The sequence below is a fragment of the Catharus ustulatus genome, chromosome 3 (genome assembly GCF_009819885.2).
Source record: "Catharus ustulatus isolate bCatUst1 chromosome 3, bCatUst1.pri.v2, whole genome shotgun sequence".
In the NCBI taxonomy this organism is placed as follows: Eukaryota; Metazoa; Chordata; class Aves; order Passeriformes; family Turdidae; genus Catharus; species Catharus ustulatus.
Genome location: NC_046223.1, coordinates 46,437,444 through 46,454,255, shown reverse-complemented (window position 1 = coordinate 46,454,255; position 16,812 = coordinate 46,437,444). Strand labels below are relative to the sequence as shown.

Genomic DNA, 16,812 nt, shown 5'->3' with positions numbered 1-16,812 from the left:
CATAATCCCTAACATCCATTCATATATTTCAAATCATGTGCCATGGGGTATCACCTTCAATTGAAACAATGTTTATTCACATTTTTTCAGTCTTTTTAGTAAAGTGGTGTGATGAACATACCTCAATACTAAATTGTGTATAGAATCAGTCCTTTTCCCATATGGAAAATGTATGAAATCTCAATCTTCTAAATGAGTACTTTTAGTACTTTTTAAATATCAGTATTACCAAATTGTTTTTGAATAGAGATTATTCATGTGTACCAGAGGGGATACTCAACATAATTTTTTTTGTGAAAATAGATATTTGAGTGTGATACTTAATTTGAATTTCCAAATTGACATAAATAAATGTATAATTTATATAATCTTATGTTTAATCAGGAACTATAATAATGATAGGACAAGGTATAATGGGTACAAATTAAAAGGGGAAGTTTCAATTAGATAGTAGGAAGTTTGTCACTGTGAGGGTGGTGACACACTGGGACAAGTTGCCTAGGGAGGTTGTGGATGCCCCAGCCCTGGCAGTGTTCAAGGCCAGGCTAGATGAAGCTCTGAGCAACCTGGTCTAGTGGGAGGCGTCCTGCCTGTGACAGGAGGTGCTGGGATTGGAAGATGTTAAAGGTCCGTTCCAACCCCTTAACACTGTATGGTTCTCTAAAATGTCTGAACTTGTTTGTGTGTTAAGTAACCTGCTACCTGCATGTGGGTTTAGAATTTGTTGCACTACCTGCTAACGTGTGTGAAGGCTTGACTGTGAGACTCTTGCAACTGAGTAGATTTCCTGTTTTGTGTGAAGGCCAACCTTGTCTGTCTGTGTTGGCACACATATGTTCATGTATTTCTTTCATATAGTTCTCATTAAAAATACATTGCTAATTGCATCATCATTGCATTAGTGCTAACTGATGCACAGTTTTCAAAATACTTGTGAATGAAATAATTGTTTTCCTACACTAACAGGGAACTGCTTCTACCAGTCTTATATGCAGATATATATCTCTTAAAACTCTATTTTGTTAAAGACTTGCGATATGCTCTGAAAATTTGACTGTTTCAGGTCAAAATGTGCAGTTAAAAGCAAGCGGTGTTAATTAAAATACGTAGTTATTTATTCTGAATTTGAAATATGTGTAAAACCTTGGTGCAAAAGAGTTGCTGAGGTAGTAATTTGATGTCCACTGAAATACTGCAGATTGGACCTCTTACACAAAGATCCAAATAGAACAAGCTGCTTTATTTGACTCTGCTTGTGAGCAAGGATTCTGGTGTAGACACCTCTAGATGTGCCCTCCACCCTCTATGATTCTTTAATGATTCTTTTCACCTGCTCAGGATTAGGTGAAAAGATCCTAACTTAAATCTAGAAACTCCAGCATATTTGCAAAAATTACTTTGCATTTTGTTTCTTTCATGTTTGTGACTTGTTAAATATATGGCTGCATAATAGTTTACTATCTATACTTTGATTAACCAAATCTAAGTTATGTTAGGCATTGATTGAGTTTTGCACATAAAATTAACTTGGGTCACTATGATTTTAAGTAGCTGAAGAGTGTAACATTAAGAAAAAAGTGGGGTTGTAGTGTGAAAGAATGCTGAAATTATCCTTATTTCTCTAGAGACCACTTCCAAGACTAGTGTACAACAGAAGATAAGCTCTCAGGTACCTAGAAGACTTTCTAAGAGCTTACCAGCATCACCTACTTCCTCACCCCAAGTTCATCGAAAAAGACTGACTGAAAGAATGGGAAGGAGTGTTGATGACCTGCAGATCCTTGGTGAGCGTGACTATGTTGATCTTCAGGGTAGAATTGGTTTTGTAGAAAGTTCTGAAACTATAAAGAGAGTACAGGAAGAACTCTTCCTTAGCAGCTGTGAGTCTGCAAAAACAGTTTGTGACTCAGAGCTAACATCTGCTGAAACATTTGAGGATATTGCAAAAGAAGTAGAGTTATCTGAAAATGCATTAGAGAGTAAAGAAACTGATGCAGACCTGAAATGTAATGAAGCTGGAACTGGTGGTGCAGCTGAGGTATCACTACGTCGTCCAGACAATCTGAAAGGACTTCCTTCATTTCAGAAGGGGCAGAGTAATTTTGCAGGGTTGGGCTTGGCATTCTCTGTTCTTGGAGCATCATCAGCCATTGCTCGCTGGCCAAGCTTTGCTGACAAGAATGTTCTTCCTGAAGACTGGGACAGTCTTGCTTTTTCTTCAGCTAATGAGAATACCCCAAAACCATCTGAAAGCCCTGATGACAGGTAAGGACATAAAATAATAAATTAACATGAGCTTTAATTTCACAGTTCTTGCTCTTGATTACTATTCCAAAAATATTCAAAGTCTGAAAACTAAGGAAATATTTTCAATGGCTGTCACATACAATTTTTTTAAGCTTTTAGTGCATAGAATGTTTCAGTTTTTGCTTTATTTACATAAATAGTTTTTTAAATTGGGATTTTTGCTATGCACAATAATAGTGGGAACTGCTCAGTAAAAAAGTAGTTCTGGTCAGATTATCCTTTTTACTATCTGCCATCTAAAAAGAAGTGTTAATGGAGATTGGTGGTTAGGAGTATTGGAGAAACGATGTCTTCCAAATTTCTAACCTGAACAGTCTTCCTGTCCCTCAAGAACTGCAATTTAGCAGTTTTTAGTCTTTCCTGTTGTGGTAAAACATATTCCTCTGTTTTCAGATGTGCAGAAGACTATCTCGTGCTTATCTGTTGTGGATTATATGATCTCTTGCGTGGAGTTCTCCTAATCCTACCAGATATTATGCTAGAAGATGTGATGGACAAACTTATCCAACCTGATTATCTTATAGTTCTGGTGAACCACCCATCTCCTCTCATACAACAAGGAGTCATTAAAGTAGGCCTATATCAAATGCTTTCTCCTAAAAAGATGTGAAACAGCATGGTTAACATGTTGGAAATGTGATGGGGTTTTAATATTTTTGTTTAGCTTTCTTCAGTTTTCTACGTTTGAGTTATAAGTTTTCACTCTATGGAAAAAAGCAAATCACAAAGCAGCATAAAGAGACTAATTGAATAGATAAATATAGTTCCTAATGTAAGACAAAGGCCTTAAGAGCTTATGATAGAATTACCATTGTAAATGGAAGCAACATAATGCAGGAAGTCAGTGACACAAAACATGATGCAATATGTAAAAAACTGCTTGCACCTCATTCTGACTTGTTAGAGTGTTGACGGAGTTATTCTGAGGAGCTATTCACACGTTTATGGACTGAAATGGACTTGAGGTTTCAAAATGTTTTCAGAGATTTTTGTAGTATTAAGGATAGCATTCTGTATGATGACATTATATAGATAAAAAACTAAGTAGATTTCTATTTTGATTTGAAAAAGAATAAGGCTGTATGGCTTTAATGAGAACAAATATGCATCCATTTGCATGCACACTGAAGTATAAGATTTAATAAATATAAAAAGTTTGAGAGTTTATGTATGTATTTGCTAACTGTTGCGTGTAAGTTCATCTGACACAAACTTGATGAAAAACATAAGGTTTTGATTCAGATCAAAAAATATATTATCAGATGTTGATTGTAACAAGGACAATGTAGATTGCAGCTGCAATAGTGTAATTGATGTTTTACAATCTTGAATTTAAAAAAAAAAAATTTCAATCACAGACAAAAATTTAACTTTCAGGGCAGTTATATTAAATGTTTAACTCTTACACCACAATTATGCATTTATTTTTAGTTGTTGGATGCATATTTCAACAGAGCAAGGAGGGAGCAAAAGGAGAAATTCTTAAAGAATCGTGGCTTTTCTTTGCTAGCCAACCAGCTCTATCTTCATCAGGGGACTCAGGAAGTTATAGAATGCTTTTTGGAAATGCTTTTTGGCCGCTCTGTTGGCTTGGATGAAGAGTAAGTAATGCTGTGCTTTTATGTCCTGTAATGATATGTGAGTTACAAGCAGTGGATTTTGCTGGTCAAAAAACACAAAAAAAGGTTCTTTCAGACTATTTTGGTATGTTTTGCTTGTTCAACATTGAAATTTATTAAGATCCTTAGGGCTATTGTGTGGCCCTTAAACTGTTTGTAAGCAAGTTCATCTGATAGAGGCTGTCAGCTGGGATCTTGTAAACACTCTGAGTGCTTCAGAGTCCTTGAACTCAAATGTTGTGTAATCAGTTTAACTCTCTCTGATCCTACATAAAACTGATTTGTATCCCTAAAAGTTTCTAGTAGTCACTAGACTTCTCTTGGACTTGGTAGATAATTAAGGAAAAATCTTGATGCCACAGCTGCTTCCTTGTCTTGGCTCCAGATTTAAATGGCTGTCTCTTTTAGGGAAAATCAGAGATACACCATTTTCATGAACTGAAGAGCCACTTCATGTTGACAGAAAAGGAGATTACCTTTAAGCAGACGGCTGTACAAGTAAATGATATTTTTTAGAATTAGTCTGACTACTTAATGCTTGTACAGAAATCACATGTGTAAATATAATCATTGGAAAAATCTTGCAAAAAGATCCTTCACAGTTGATGCCTCTGCAGGATTTGTAGCCAAATTACTTTTGCCTCTTGACCTTCACTACTCAAAAACTACTCCTGTTTAACTGCAGTAATTAGTCATGGCTGCTTAATTTGCCCCAAGGCAGAGAACTGTTACTTCTTCAGGATTTATTGTGAGGCTGGAAAGATAATTTTAATGTCTCAAGTTTTTAGGATCGTGTGTAATAGTCATATGATGGGCTGATAACCTTATAATAGTGATGCAGTTTCTTAGTGCACAAATAAGACAAGATCTGAACTACTGCTTTGAATTCTGCAATCACTATAAGCCAGGTGCCAAACTTATTTACTCTTCAGCAGTAGTGGATATAGGCTATCAAACCTGCTGCCAGTCAGTATGTTGTTACAGTGATGACAAGCTGTATCTGTTCTCTTGATAGTGTCTGTTAGTTACAATAGTGACTATTGGAAAGGTGAGGCAACATTTTTCTACAGTGATTAAAGGCCCCTGTATTTTCATGAAGTCTAAATTGTAGACAGCTGAAGCATGGGATTTACTTTTTAGGCACTTAATTTCTTTGTGACTCTATGAAAGTTTTTTTTTCTCTTATTGTACTTTTTAGTAGCTAGATATTGTTACTACGGTGAAATGTAGGAAATTACCATGGACAACTTTGCCAAAAGATGAGCATATGATAACTGGTATTCCAGTTGCATGTACTGGTTTTGTTAGCAGTTTATTCTTTGGGATGCCACTTACTCTTATTTCTGTCAACAGATTTGATCTGGAAGATGTCAAGAATGTTGGACTCTTTCGAAAATGGTGTGTCATTCCTGTTCTGGGTCTAATAGAGAATTCTCTCTATGATAATGTTCTGCTGCATAACTGCTTCTGTCTCCTCCTGCAAATCATAAATTCCTGCTCAAAAGTTGCAGACCTACTGCTTGATAACGGTTTGCTCTATGTGTTGTGTAATACGCTGGCTGCTCTCAATGGACTGGAAACAAAGTGAGTATTGTTTCTGTTGCTATCAAATATTCTAGGCACAGCCTTAAGGCTAGCAAGAAATTACTGTGTTGTATGTTTTCTACTTTTTAAAATTATCGCAGAGCATGCACAAAATACTGGGTTTGAGGTTTTCAGCTTTATACCTGTAAGTTAATGTTTAGTCAGTTCAAGTAATGGAATATGAAATGTTCCCTCCATACCTTAAATTTTCAAGTGGAATAATGTTTTAAAATGCAAGTTTGTCACACTATATGCGCTGTCAATGCTTTTCTTAATAAAACTGAACAGTAAGATAAAGGCTTAGAAAATGGTAGCATTCTACTGTATCTGTGCCAATATCAAAACTGAAGAAAAGTCTCTCCTGTACTGCCTATGATTTAATATTTGAGGTTTTGAGTAACTTCAGTGATTTTATTATCTATAAAGATTCTGTACTTTAAAAAAAGGTTATACAGGGAACAAAGGAGAGACAGGGCTTTCTTATTTTTATTTCATTAGTTGGTATCCTGAAGAAATAGAAAGGTTTCCTTTTTACCTCAGTATAGCTTTTGTTCAGCATGATTACAAAATGAGATTATCCTGATTTTTTTTTTTTGAGAAATATAGGATTTTAGACTTGTTCTTTCACTTAAAAATCTGATAGTAATACATCATTGCTTTTCCAATAACACTCTGCTGCACTCAACATTAGAATGCCTCAAAAATCTGCAGGCGTCCAATCTGCCAAAGTTAATGCTAGAGAAATGTCTTGAATTATAATTTTCTAGTTTTCAACCGTAACATTTTTATATGAAGTACAACATAATATTAGGCAGGGTTGGCAGAAATAGCAAGGGGAATAATAATGGGTCTTGTTAAGAGTTAAAATCTACTAGAATTGTCATGTTTCTGGTAACTACAACTTTGTTTGCAGCATTCCCTTGAATGACTACAAGTTACTTGCATGCGATATACAACAGCTGCTGGTAGCAGTTGCAATTCATGCCTGCAGCTCCTCAGGTTCTCAATATTTTCGTGTTATTGAAGACCTCATTGTGCTGCTGGGTCATCTCCAAAATAGTAAAAATGCAAGGATGCAAAGTAAGTTGTCTGCTAATTTTTGGGGTCATGGGACTGGAAAAATTAATCCCTTCCCCACTGTTTTTTGTTTAATTATCCTGTTGAGGGAGAAGGGGAAGTTTTCTGGTGAGGAATCTTTCTCATCTAAGTGGTTCTCAGATTAGTAGTTTCCCTTAGGAGCCTGCCTTGTGGTCAAGAATTGTGTACTGCTAATCTGAAAAAACACTGACTGTAAAAGTTCTTTGAAGATAATTAAATTAAAACATTCTGTACAGTTTAACTCAGCTTGTTTTAGAGTACGGTAATTTCATGACCATAAGGCGCACTGGACTATAAGGCGCACCCCTCGGGAGTCGGCAAAATTCTCAACTTTGCAGATAATATAAGGCGCACCGGACTATAAGGCGCACTTTTTTTTTTTTTTTTTTTTTTTTAGCGAGGCTCTGCCCCCAGCTCCCCTGACGTGGTTGCTGGCGGAGGCCCCGCCTCAACCTGGCAGCCATGGGCCCCCGGGCCCTCCTCCACCCGGCAGGGGCGGTGCCGTGGGCCCCCGGGCCCGCCCCCACCTGGCAGTCATGGGCCCCTGGGCCTGCCTCCCCCCGGCTGCTGCAGCACTGCCGGCTCCCCCCACGTCTCACAGCTCACACTTCCGGGGTGGCAAATGTCACAACTTTGTACATCATATAAGGTGCACCAGACTATAAGGCGCACTTCTGGGTTTGGAGGAAAACTTTAGTCAAAAGGGTGCGCCTTATAGTCGTGAAATTACTGTAATCAAATTCAATGGCTTTTCTATGAGAATTCATTTCTGTAGAGTCTGTATCTGTGGAATAGTGAGGTGACTTTGTGTGACTCCAGTTGAACCTAGAGTTTTATAGTTCTTGACACATTGTGTTCTGACATCTGCAAACATCTGGTAAAAATTCCTGAAGATATGTAAAGCATGTCATGTATACTTTGTATCCCTCTTTCTCTAGATATGGCAGTTGTTCTGCAGTTAAGAGTTCTTCAGGCAGCCATTGAGTTAATAAAAACCACAGCAAGCCAAGATGCTCAGGAGCAGGCCAGCTCGGCCCCGGCGCCCTCGGCACCACATCGCGCAATGTTTCAGAAGCGCAAAGGCATTGCGGGTGAGTAACAGACATGTAGCATTCTTGTACTTTCTCCTGTATGTGTTACTTGATTATTCCATTATATTACCTTCTTTGGGGACTCTCCTAAATTCACAAGTTGCTTAGTAAAGATGTTTTTAAAGTAATTTGTAATGCTTGTAATAGCCAACCTCACAGTAAGTTAATGCCAAAATCAAGTTAGTGCTTGTAATTAATACAACTGTGATGTGGAGATTGCTTTGTTGCACAACTTTTCATTAGAGACCGTCCTGAAATAAATACCTACTACTCCAAATTTAGACTTGGAAGTGCCACTGTGGTTGTGTTTCTAAAATCTCTGTTGAGTTCTAGCCTTAGCAGTAATACTTTCCCTGTATTTGATAGCTACTGCAAAAGTTTTGGAGTTGTCTGGATGTAAGTTGATTTTGTATGTCTCTTACGAATAAAGCTGCTTTAAAGACTTCACAGAAGATGCAGTTTAAAAACCTGGTGAACACTTTTTATTCCCTCTTTGCTATGGGAATATTTATCTTGAGATGGGCAGCTTTTGAGACCCCTCTCAACCTAGTGAAATATTATATATACATGTTCAGTACAGTGAAAATGTTTTTATATCAGTGAATTTGGTAAGGCACTGAAGGTAAATAGAAATAGTTATTTCCAAAAGAAGGAATATAGTCAAGGCCACCCAACTAATTTCAAGAAAATTCTGAGGAATATTCTTGTAAGTTAGATACTGTGCTTCTATTAGTGGCAATAAGTGTGGTACAAAATGTGTTTGCTGATATGTCTGACTCATCATTTGTGCTGATTAACCGACTCTGCAATGTGGAATGTTTTATATCACTAATTTTTAATCCTTTATCCTATTTATACAATAAAATAGGAATAAAAGTAGTGGGTTTGAACGTTTAGCACAAAGGTATAGAAGTCATAGAATAAATCTGATCTTTAGACTAACTCATTTCATGGTATAACTTATTTGAAATTTATATATTTATTCTAAAAAAGCTTTAAAACTTAAAAATAAGTAAAACACCCAATGACTTTTATGTTCCCCTTGATACTGATGTATTTCAAATGTTTGTTTCATTCAATGATGTGAACTCTTTAGATGAAAGTAGTTGCTGAGTGATTGAGGTTTTTGTGCATTTTAGTAGAATTCTGTTTCTGCTTCTCTCCTTTAAGGTTCCAGAAAGTTTTCACTTGCTCAGTCTGATGCTCTGCTGGTGAAAATGCGCTCACTAGCAAGTGAGGAATTCAACATGATGATGCAGCGGAGAATGAGCCAAGAAAATCCTATCCAAGCCACTGAGTCTGAGTTTGCACAAAGGTTACAGAGGCTGACTGTTTTGGCTGTTAACAGACTCATTTATTTAGGTAGGATTTCTTTTTGATTTGTTTCTGTTTTGATGAAAAATGAATTCTTACGTTTGGAATGCTGAAGTGTTAGAGAGGAAAGTTGTTCCATTGACACAAGTTTAATGGATTTAGCCATAAAGCATTGTTCTCTGATTTGTCTCTCAGTATTATGTAACAGGCAATCTGGTAATGTTTTTATCTGAATGAACTGAACAAGTTGTTTTATTTCTCATCAGTTCATTCATGTGTTAACTGCCTGAATTATTACCTGAAGATTTAACTGCCAAAGGGAGCATCTGCTCTCTTAAAATGAAATTTTTCTATGAAATGGCTACTTTGGTAATCAAGACTTGATGACTTTGAGAGCTAGTTCAAATTCTGCAAAAGCAAGAGAGAAGAGTGTATGATAAATGTCAGTAAAGGCAGTATTTGATATAATGCCAACTAAAGATTTGTAGGATTGTCTTGCTTGAGATGGTATTGATCAATATGTACCTCTTTTTAAGCCTCTACAGAAGAGTGCCTTGATGTGCTGGGTATAACAGAAAATACAAGTCACAGCAGACTTTCAGCATCCCAGCTGGAAGTTCCTGAAGAGGAAAGCCATCAAGAACTGACTAGCAGAATAAATCCTTTCCTTAAAGAAATGGTCAAACTGTTGGTGGAAGGAATCAAAGTATCCATTGTAAGTAATTAGATGCTGTCCACATTAAAGCATACTTCGTAAGGTTTTTATTAGGAGCTTTCATGCATAATGTATTCTGTCCATCAATGCTTTTCTCGCTACCTCTCTCCATTCAAGTGTGGCATTAAAAACCCTGTTCAACTTCCCACTTACTTTGCAGTTGTAAAATAAAAAATGGCTCTTCTGATTTTTACCTTTATGTTTAGCAGAATTCTGCTTGAACAAGAACACACAACTTCAATAGATTTTCTTGTACTACGAAATTTGCTTGGTCTCTTAAACTTCAACATTTAGGTGTGCTGAAGCCTATCAAGCCAGATCTGTGCATCCACAGGTGGTGGAGATTTTTTGAGCAATTTCTTTATTTGTTGGGAAGAAGAGCTTTTTTTTTCCAATTCTTGCTAAAGTGCTGAAGGTCTTATATGGGTGTTAGCTTGTCAGCCTTTCCAAGACAATCAATTTTTGTTTGGATAACACGAAGTGTGCTATTACCCTTCCTTAGGTCATCTTGGTAAAAGTAGTTCTACCTAATTTTCTTTCTAGCTCAGAAAAGTTTGATAGGTGTATTATCTTTCCATTGTGCCATATTTCTAGTACTTTTCAAAGATGACAAGTTTTTTCTTGTGAACACATACACCTCCTTCCAATCTCTGGTTTCTAATTTTTTGAGGTAATCCGTTCAGAAACTGGTGATTACTGTAAAAGTGCTGTTGATTAAAATGAGCAATAAAAACCCCTCTGGTTTTTAAATTGTCTATATCACAATTTTCACTTTCTGGATTGTTTTAGTAGAATGCCTTTTAAGCCATAATAATAATCACTACACTAAACCAAAACACTTATTTTGGTAGATAAAAATTTGTCTTGCATTTTGATCATATTAACTGTGTTTATTTTGTAATGTGAAAAACTTGATAGAAGAAAGTCCTAACCCTGTAATATTAAAAAGTTGTCCCCATTATTTAGGGTACCAGCAGAATGAGCACTCCAAAACAGCAGTGGAACAGAATCCTCTTGCTATGTAAAGACACATTCTGTACGCAGCTTGGGAGGCTGCTTGTGCATAGCTTGTCTCCTGTAAGGGCTCTGCAGGAGAGGAAGCAGGCTTTGGAGATGGTACACGAAGTAAACCAGCAAGAGATTTTGCGTGACTGTCTTAGCCCAACTTTGCAAGTAAGTTCAAGAGCTTTTGAGAAAAGTTTCAAAAACTTATATTCAATTTTTTGTCTGTATTTTACAATTATTTAGAACTGTATGTGGCTTGTTGTTCACTGCTATATTCACTGCAATGTTTAATGACTAACAGTTGTCATACAAAACACCTGTGTGTACCTCTGCCATTGCTATCCTAGCCTGAGGACAGATAGAACTAAGTCTGGGTATGCTGATGCTGTTCTGCATCAAACATATGCCCTATGCAATGCAGAGGCAAAAGGTGATACTAGTTTTAACATAAAGGATTTTACTGAGGAAACTAGGAATTAACATACCCTAAAAAAGCAAATTAAGGAAGGAATTATCCTTGCTTTGGAACTCTTAACTGCAGATTTCCTGAAGCTTGTAAGAATTGATTCCAACTAGATTTTCAGCAGCAGTCAATCTTCAACCAAAGCAGTACTCTTTTTTCTTACTTAGCCTTTCTTAGTTCTTAAAGTGGGATTGTGTATTCCATGTTCTTAATTTAAAAAGTTGGGTAGGTTCTCCCTGCTTTTCTGAGTTTGTCAGAAGAAAGCTTTTAGTTTTACTATGTTAATGGAAGCTTGAAAGGAGTCATTTCTCACAGTCACTGGGAGAAATTGGGTAGGAATGTTGCAGTTTAAGATCTTTAGGAAGTGCAAGCATTAAATAAGACATGCCACAGTTTTAGTCACTGTATGTACTAAGGAAATAAAGTATTTATGGGATTAGTTTATGGCACTCACATATTTCTGACTATGTATATGTTATTCAAATAAGTTTTATCAGATAGAAAAGAGCAGATGTACTAGCAGTGGCTTCAGTGTGGGAGTGTCATGTTGAGTGCATTTATGGCTTTTGTCTGCTTAAATTCATTATCTGTCAGGTCTAATTTGATTAATCAAATGAGGTGTAGTGTTCTTGGCAGGCAAAATTAGAAGTCTCTGGCACATATTTCCTGAAGTATAAATAAGGCTGCAGGAGCTGAGTACTGGGGGAAGAAACAGGATTTTTGCAAGCCATTTGAAAAGCCACAAGATCCTGGGGCAAATTTTATTACATGAGGATAAAATTCAGCATGTTTTTCTAGTTTTATGGAAGTTCATCTTTAACCATTAAAACTGTCTTTTTCTTTAAATTAGAGAATAATTGGAAGAAATCTGCACAGTCTGACTAGAAAAGGGAATAAAAGTAGAGGGGAAAGTTCTGCTCAGTGTTGTGGAAACGAGCATGACCCTACAGCTGTATTCTCCTTTCCTTCTTTTCATCTTCTAGCATGGGCCTAAATTAGTGCTCTATTTGTATGAGTTAATGCACAATCACAGCGATGGAATGACCAAAGAACAACAAAGTGCAGCAGGAGATTTAATGAATGCATTGAAAAGTTGTGGCTATAAATGCATTCCCCTGAGCCCACGACCGAAAATGGATTTAATAAAAGCTTTGAAAGAGGTTTGTGAATAAAAACTTTGCTCTAAAATCTGGGTGTATTTGAGAAAGTTGTCTTATATGGGATCAGAGTTTAACTGCAGATTGTGGTGTTCTTTGGTGCATGGCTTATTCTCTTTGGGTTCTCAATAATTCTGTCACGTACTCAACTCTTCACAGCAAGCTCTCAAGCTTCTTGGTTAAACATATTATTAAATCCAGAGGAAGATGGGAGTTCATAATAAGCTACTAGTATCTCTTATTTTCTGGGAAATATTTTGTGATTTCTTGCAAAGAGAAAAATTATATACAAATATAATAAAATGGCAGTAACTGAAATGAAACCTTGCTGGTTTTAAATGCTGTGAAGATATCAGCTGAACAGTTTTGTCACTCTTCCTTTTTAAAACTGGCATAACCTTTTGCCTCCCCTTCCTTATTTTGTCCATCTGAGAAAAGAGTAATGTGTAAAACTTCCATTCAGGATCAGAAGAAATATGAGATGGAAGAAGGTGTAAACAAAGCTGCTTGGGAGAAGACAATGGCTAATAATCGGCAGAAGTAAGTACCTTAGAGGGGCTGCAAGAACTTTAAGTGTTCTCTGTTCAGCACTTCCCATTGCAAAGTTGCCTGTATGACTATTATGGATGGGTTTTTTTTCAAATTAACAGCATCGTTATTTTTTGGGCTTTTAAGTATACTGTTATATTATAGGCATATGCATTTTAGTAGGTTGCATAATAAATGGCATTGTGTGAGGCTCAATACCGAATTGGTTTTTTGCATATTTGGCATTTCACCCTTAATGACTATGCATCTGTCCAATCACCTCTCCTTTTCCTGTGGTCTGTGCAATTAAACATCCCTGCAACTAACCCTAATTTTCAACAAACGAAATCTTGTATTCAGTATATAGACTACTGCTCCTTGGCGTAATTGTAAATTACAATGGATTGTGGTAGATTGAGCTTTCCATTAATCTAAATTGCAGGCTTTGCCATAAAAATCAGATTTAAGATGCACATACAATGTGCTTTCAATTTGGCCAAGTGCAGTAGCTGCAAAGGTCAGCTTAGTCAAGTCCTTGCTGGCAAGTGTTAAGACTATTATGTTGAATGACTTAGGAGATTTAATCAGTGGTAAATTAGTGTCCTTACTCCAGATTTTTATTGTAATGAGTATACATGAATTAGTCAAGCATGTTAATACATAGCTATTGATCTTCTGACTGGCTTGTCTTGTCTTTGGTCAAAAGTAATAGGTTTTTTGATGACTAAGAAACAGAAGGTATTAATGAATCTCATTATGTAGGCCAAGTTGTTCTGCATCTGCTGTAACAAGAACTCTACATACCTACTGCCAAACTGATTGTATTTTGAGGTGTTTTGGTGTCTTTCCCTTTTCAGTGTGTTTATTTGGCATTTAAGAGCACAATTCTCCTCAGTCTCTTTCAGCGTCTAGATACAAAATCTAAAGACATTTCTAAAATAGCTGGAGACATCACACAAGCTGTGTCGCTGTCACAGGGAATGGAAAGGAAGAAAGTAATCCAGCACATCAGGGGGATGTATAAAGCAGAGCTAAGTGCCAGCAGACATTGGCAGGAACTTGTTCAGCAGCTTACCCATGATCGGTGAGTTTTCTCATCTCGGTGTAAAAATGAGAGAGACTTGATGCCTGACATGAGCTTCTCAATCTACTGAGGCATATGAAATGGAGATGGTATTAAAATTAGAATTGCTTTTGCTAGCCATCTGATAGTTAGACTTGTAAAAGACTTGATTTCTTTTTTTTACCCTATCTTTTAGGGTCAGTAGCTAAGTAGTATTTCTATCCCATTTAGGCAGTTTTTTTCATTATATACATTTTGCTGTGCCTAATGCAATGAAGAGTGTCCTAAAGTTTTCATATCTTGTGCAACGTAGATGAAGTGAAAAATATTTTTGGGGTAATGATACTCACATTAGCATCTAGATACTCTGTTCACTAAACAGTGTAGAACAAAAGATGTTAATATTGATAAGAAACCAAACTATTGTTTGGTTTTCACGACTGCAGAACTAGTATTATCTCATGCAGCAGCAGAGTTTTCAAAATAGTGTTGGATGCATTGTATTGGTGCTTTCATTAGAGTGAATGGCTTCAAGAACAGTCTTACAGTAGTAGCAGCTTGTGAAAAGTCATTCAGTGAAATAGCTCATGAAAATGAACTACAGAATTCAGTTTAATACTTTTTCAGAAATAATTGCCCAGTGTACTTCTGTGCAACTTCTGTCTTTCTACCAGTTAAAGAAGAACATGATTAATAAACACATGTACTTCCTCTGCTGCCAAACTCCTGACATGTGTTTTTTTATCAGAGCACTTTGGTATGACCCAGTCTATTATCCAACTTCTTGGCAACTGGATCCAACAGAGGGCCCAAACAGGGAGAGGCGCCGCTTGCAGAGGTGCTACCTAACTATTCCAAACAAATACCTTCTCCCAGACAGGCAAAAACAGGAAGGTAATTAAAACATTTTCAACGCTAAATGTAGCATCATGTCTAAATTGTGATCACTGTTACTACCTTATTATTTTTGATGTCTTTATAGGTGTGATAAAAACTCCATTGTCTTACTTATTTGAAGACAAAACACATTCTTCTCACTCTTCTACTGTAAAGGACAAAGCTGCAAGTGAACATATAAGGTAAGTTTTGGATGTCACTTGCTTCCCTTTCCTATCTTTTTCCAGTCAAATAAAACAGTTGTCTAAAAACTATTTTTTTTGTCTTAAAAACATTTTTTTAAAAAATCAAGTGGGAAGTGAGGCTAGTGTCAAAAATAGTAGGCAGTTTGCTTTACTCAAAAGCAAAAGACTAGAACTACCAAATACCATCTGGTGTGCTGTAGATAGGACTTGTGGGATAACCTGATGAGATCTCCTGTTTTCACTTAGTAGAAGTGCCTGTCCTAGATATCTAAGATCTGATAGGTCTTTCCATCAGAGTTCAAAAGCAAATTGTCTTTCCATCCTCTCTGCTTTTGTCACTGCATTACTCAGCTCTGCAGTTGTGTCAATTTGCCTCCTGTTACAGACACTAATGCAGCCTAAAATAACTGCAGAGAACATGCAAAGAAATAAGTACAAATGCACTCATAAGCAAGTCTAGAAAGTTGAGGGTCAGTTGTCTTTCCCTCTTCAGGATATGAGCCATTAGTCATGCTGTTGGACAGTTTTTCTTCAGCTGTAACCTTGGAGGTGGTTTGGTTTGGGTTGGTTTTAGGTTTGCTGAAAGGTACATAAATCCATAAGGATAGGCATTTCCATAATCCATAAGCATTTCCACTTTGAAATATTTCAGAGTTAATCGAAGATGTGTAAGTGTAGCACCTTCTAGAGAGACTGCTGGTGAACTGTTGCTAGGTGAGTAGAATATTCAGTCTTTTTAAATACATTTTTGGTGTAAGAGTCTGCTGTATATATAAACCTGGCTAATTTTTTATATGTAATTGAGCTGTTGCCTGGCTTTGTGGATTGCATACTTGATATATCAGTTTAACCTTTCTTCTCCACTGTTTTCATGAGAGTTGTTGGAACTGCCAGTAAGTTTTAAGATGTGGAGTTCACTTCTAAAAGATGTGCAATGATAAATTGTATTTCTGTCAAGTACTGTCTTGCCCCAGGTACTATTCTTGACATTCTTAACTCTTCAATAACTGTTTCTATAACCCAAAGAGGTATGATGCAATATCATGTACTTTTTCATAACTATTTTTTGCTGTAGGAAAATGTGGCATGTATTTTGTTGAAGATAATGCTTCAGACACAATTGAAAATTCGGTAAGTGTTAGAACATATTGTCCAGCTTTAATTTTTCTATACAATGGCTGTGAGTAACTTTCTTCTTCAGCAATTTCAATGCTAGTAGTACTAGAGTTAGAACTCTGGGCAAAGCTAGCCAAATGGATTAGTTTGGTTTGCGTTGCTTCTGTTGACCCTGGCTCTGGAACTGGTGGTGTTAGAAGAAAAAAGGATAATCTGGGACTGGGAGGGAATGAGGAACAGGTGATGTGAGAGGCTTCTGCATCTTGCAGTCCATTGCTTTGAGTTCATCAGCAAAATGCACAGAGTTTGCTTTGATCTGAGAACTTGCCTTAGTGGAAGCTGGAGCACTATGAAGTGCAGAAAGGCACAGGTGTATGAATTATGCTCCACAGCAGCTCATTTTTTAATTTTATAATATATATGATGTTTTAGCTCCTCCCTTTTCCTATGCAAGAGGATTGTTTCATGAAGGAAATAAGAGCTGAGCTAATCCTCTTGATATACAGACTCTGATGTGTAAATTGTTTATACATCCAAGAGTCATGTAGAAGTAATCAAGATATGGATTGCACTACTGAAGGCTTTAAACTGCTTTTACAGAGCTCTTCCTTGCATCTACCAGACAGTTCCTGTGGTTTAAGATGCTACCAGCTGCTCTGTGCTTCACAGA

The 16,812-nt window shown here is 36.8% G+C and overlaps 1 protein-coding gene across 4 annotated transcripts in view; it reads left to right on the top strand.

Moving 5' to 3' along the window:
* LYST (lysosomal trafficking regulator) overlaps nucleotides 1–16,812 on the top strand; it is an 88,536-nt gene that overhangs the window by 54,524 nt on the left and 17,200 nt on the right. For all 4 annotated transcript variants that reach the window (XM_033053746.2, XM_033053745.2, XM_033053744.2 and 1 more), the window contains exons 23-38: nucleotides 1,626–2,265; nucleotides 2,701–2,878; nucleotides 3,739–3,908; nucleotides 5,280–5,510; nucleotides 6,424–6,590; nucleotides 7,547–7,699; nucleotides 8,870–9,061; nucleotides 9,550–9,728; nucleotides 10,695–10,901; nucleotides 12,180–12,356; nucleotides 12,817–12,893; nucleotides 13,777–13,965; nucleotides 14,693–14,838; nucleotides 14,927–15,023; nucleotides 15,679–15,740; nucleotides 16,102–16,157. In XM_033053746.2, the coding sequence (XP_032909637.1) occupies nucleotides 1,626–2,265; nucleotides 2,701–2,878; nucleotides 3,739–3,908; nucleotides 5,280–5,510; nucleotides 6,424–6,590; nucleotides 7,547–7,699; nucleotides 8,870–9,061; nucleotides 9,550–9,728; nucleotides 10,695–10,901; nucleotides 12,180–12,356; nucleotides 12,817–12,893; nucleotides 13,777–13,965; nucleotides 14,693–14,838; nucleotides 14,927–15,023; nucleotides 15,679–15,740; nucleotides 16,102–16,157 (2,921 nt within the window). The remainder of the gene's footprint in view (nucleotides 1–1,625; nucleotides 2,266–2,700; nucleotides 2,879–3,738; nucleotides 3,909–5,279; nucleotides 5,511–6,423; nucleotides 6,591–7,546; nucleotides 7,700–8,869; nucleotides 9,062–9,549; nucleotides 9,729–10,694; nucleotides 10,902–12,179; nucleotides 12,357–12,816; nucleotides 12,894–13,776; nucleotides 13,966–14,692; nucleotides 14,839–14,926; nucleotides 15,024–15,678; nucleotides 15,741–16,101; nucleotides 16,158–16,812) is intronic.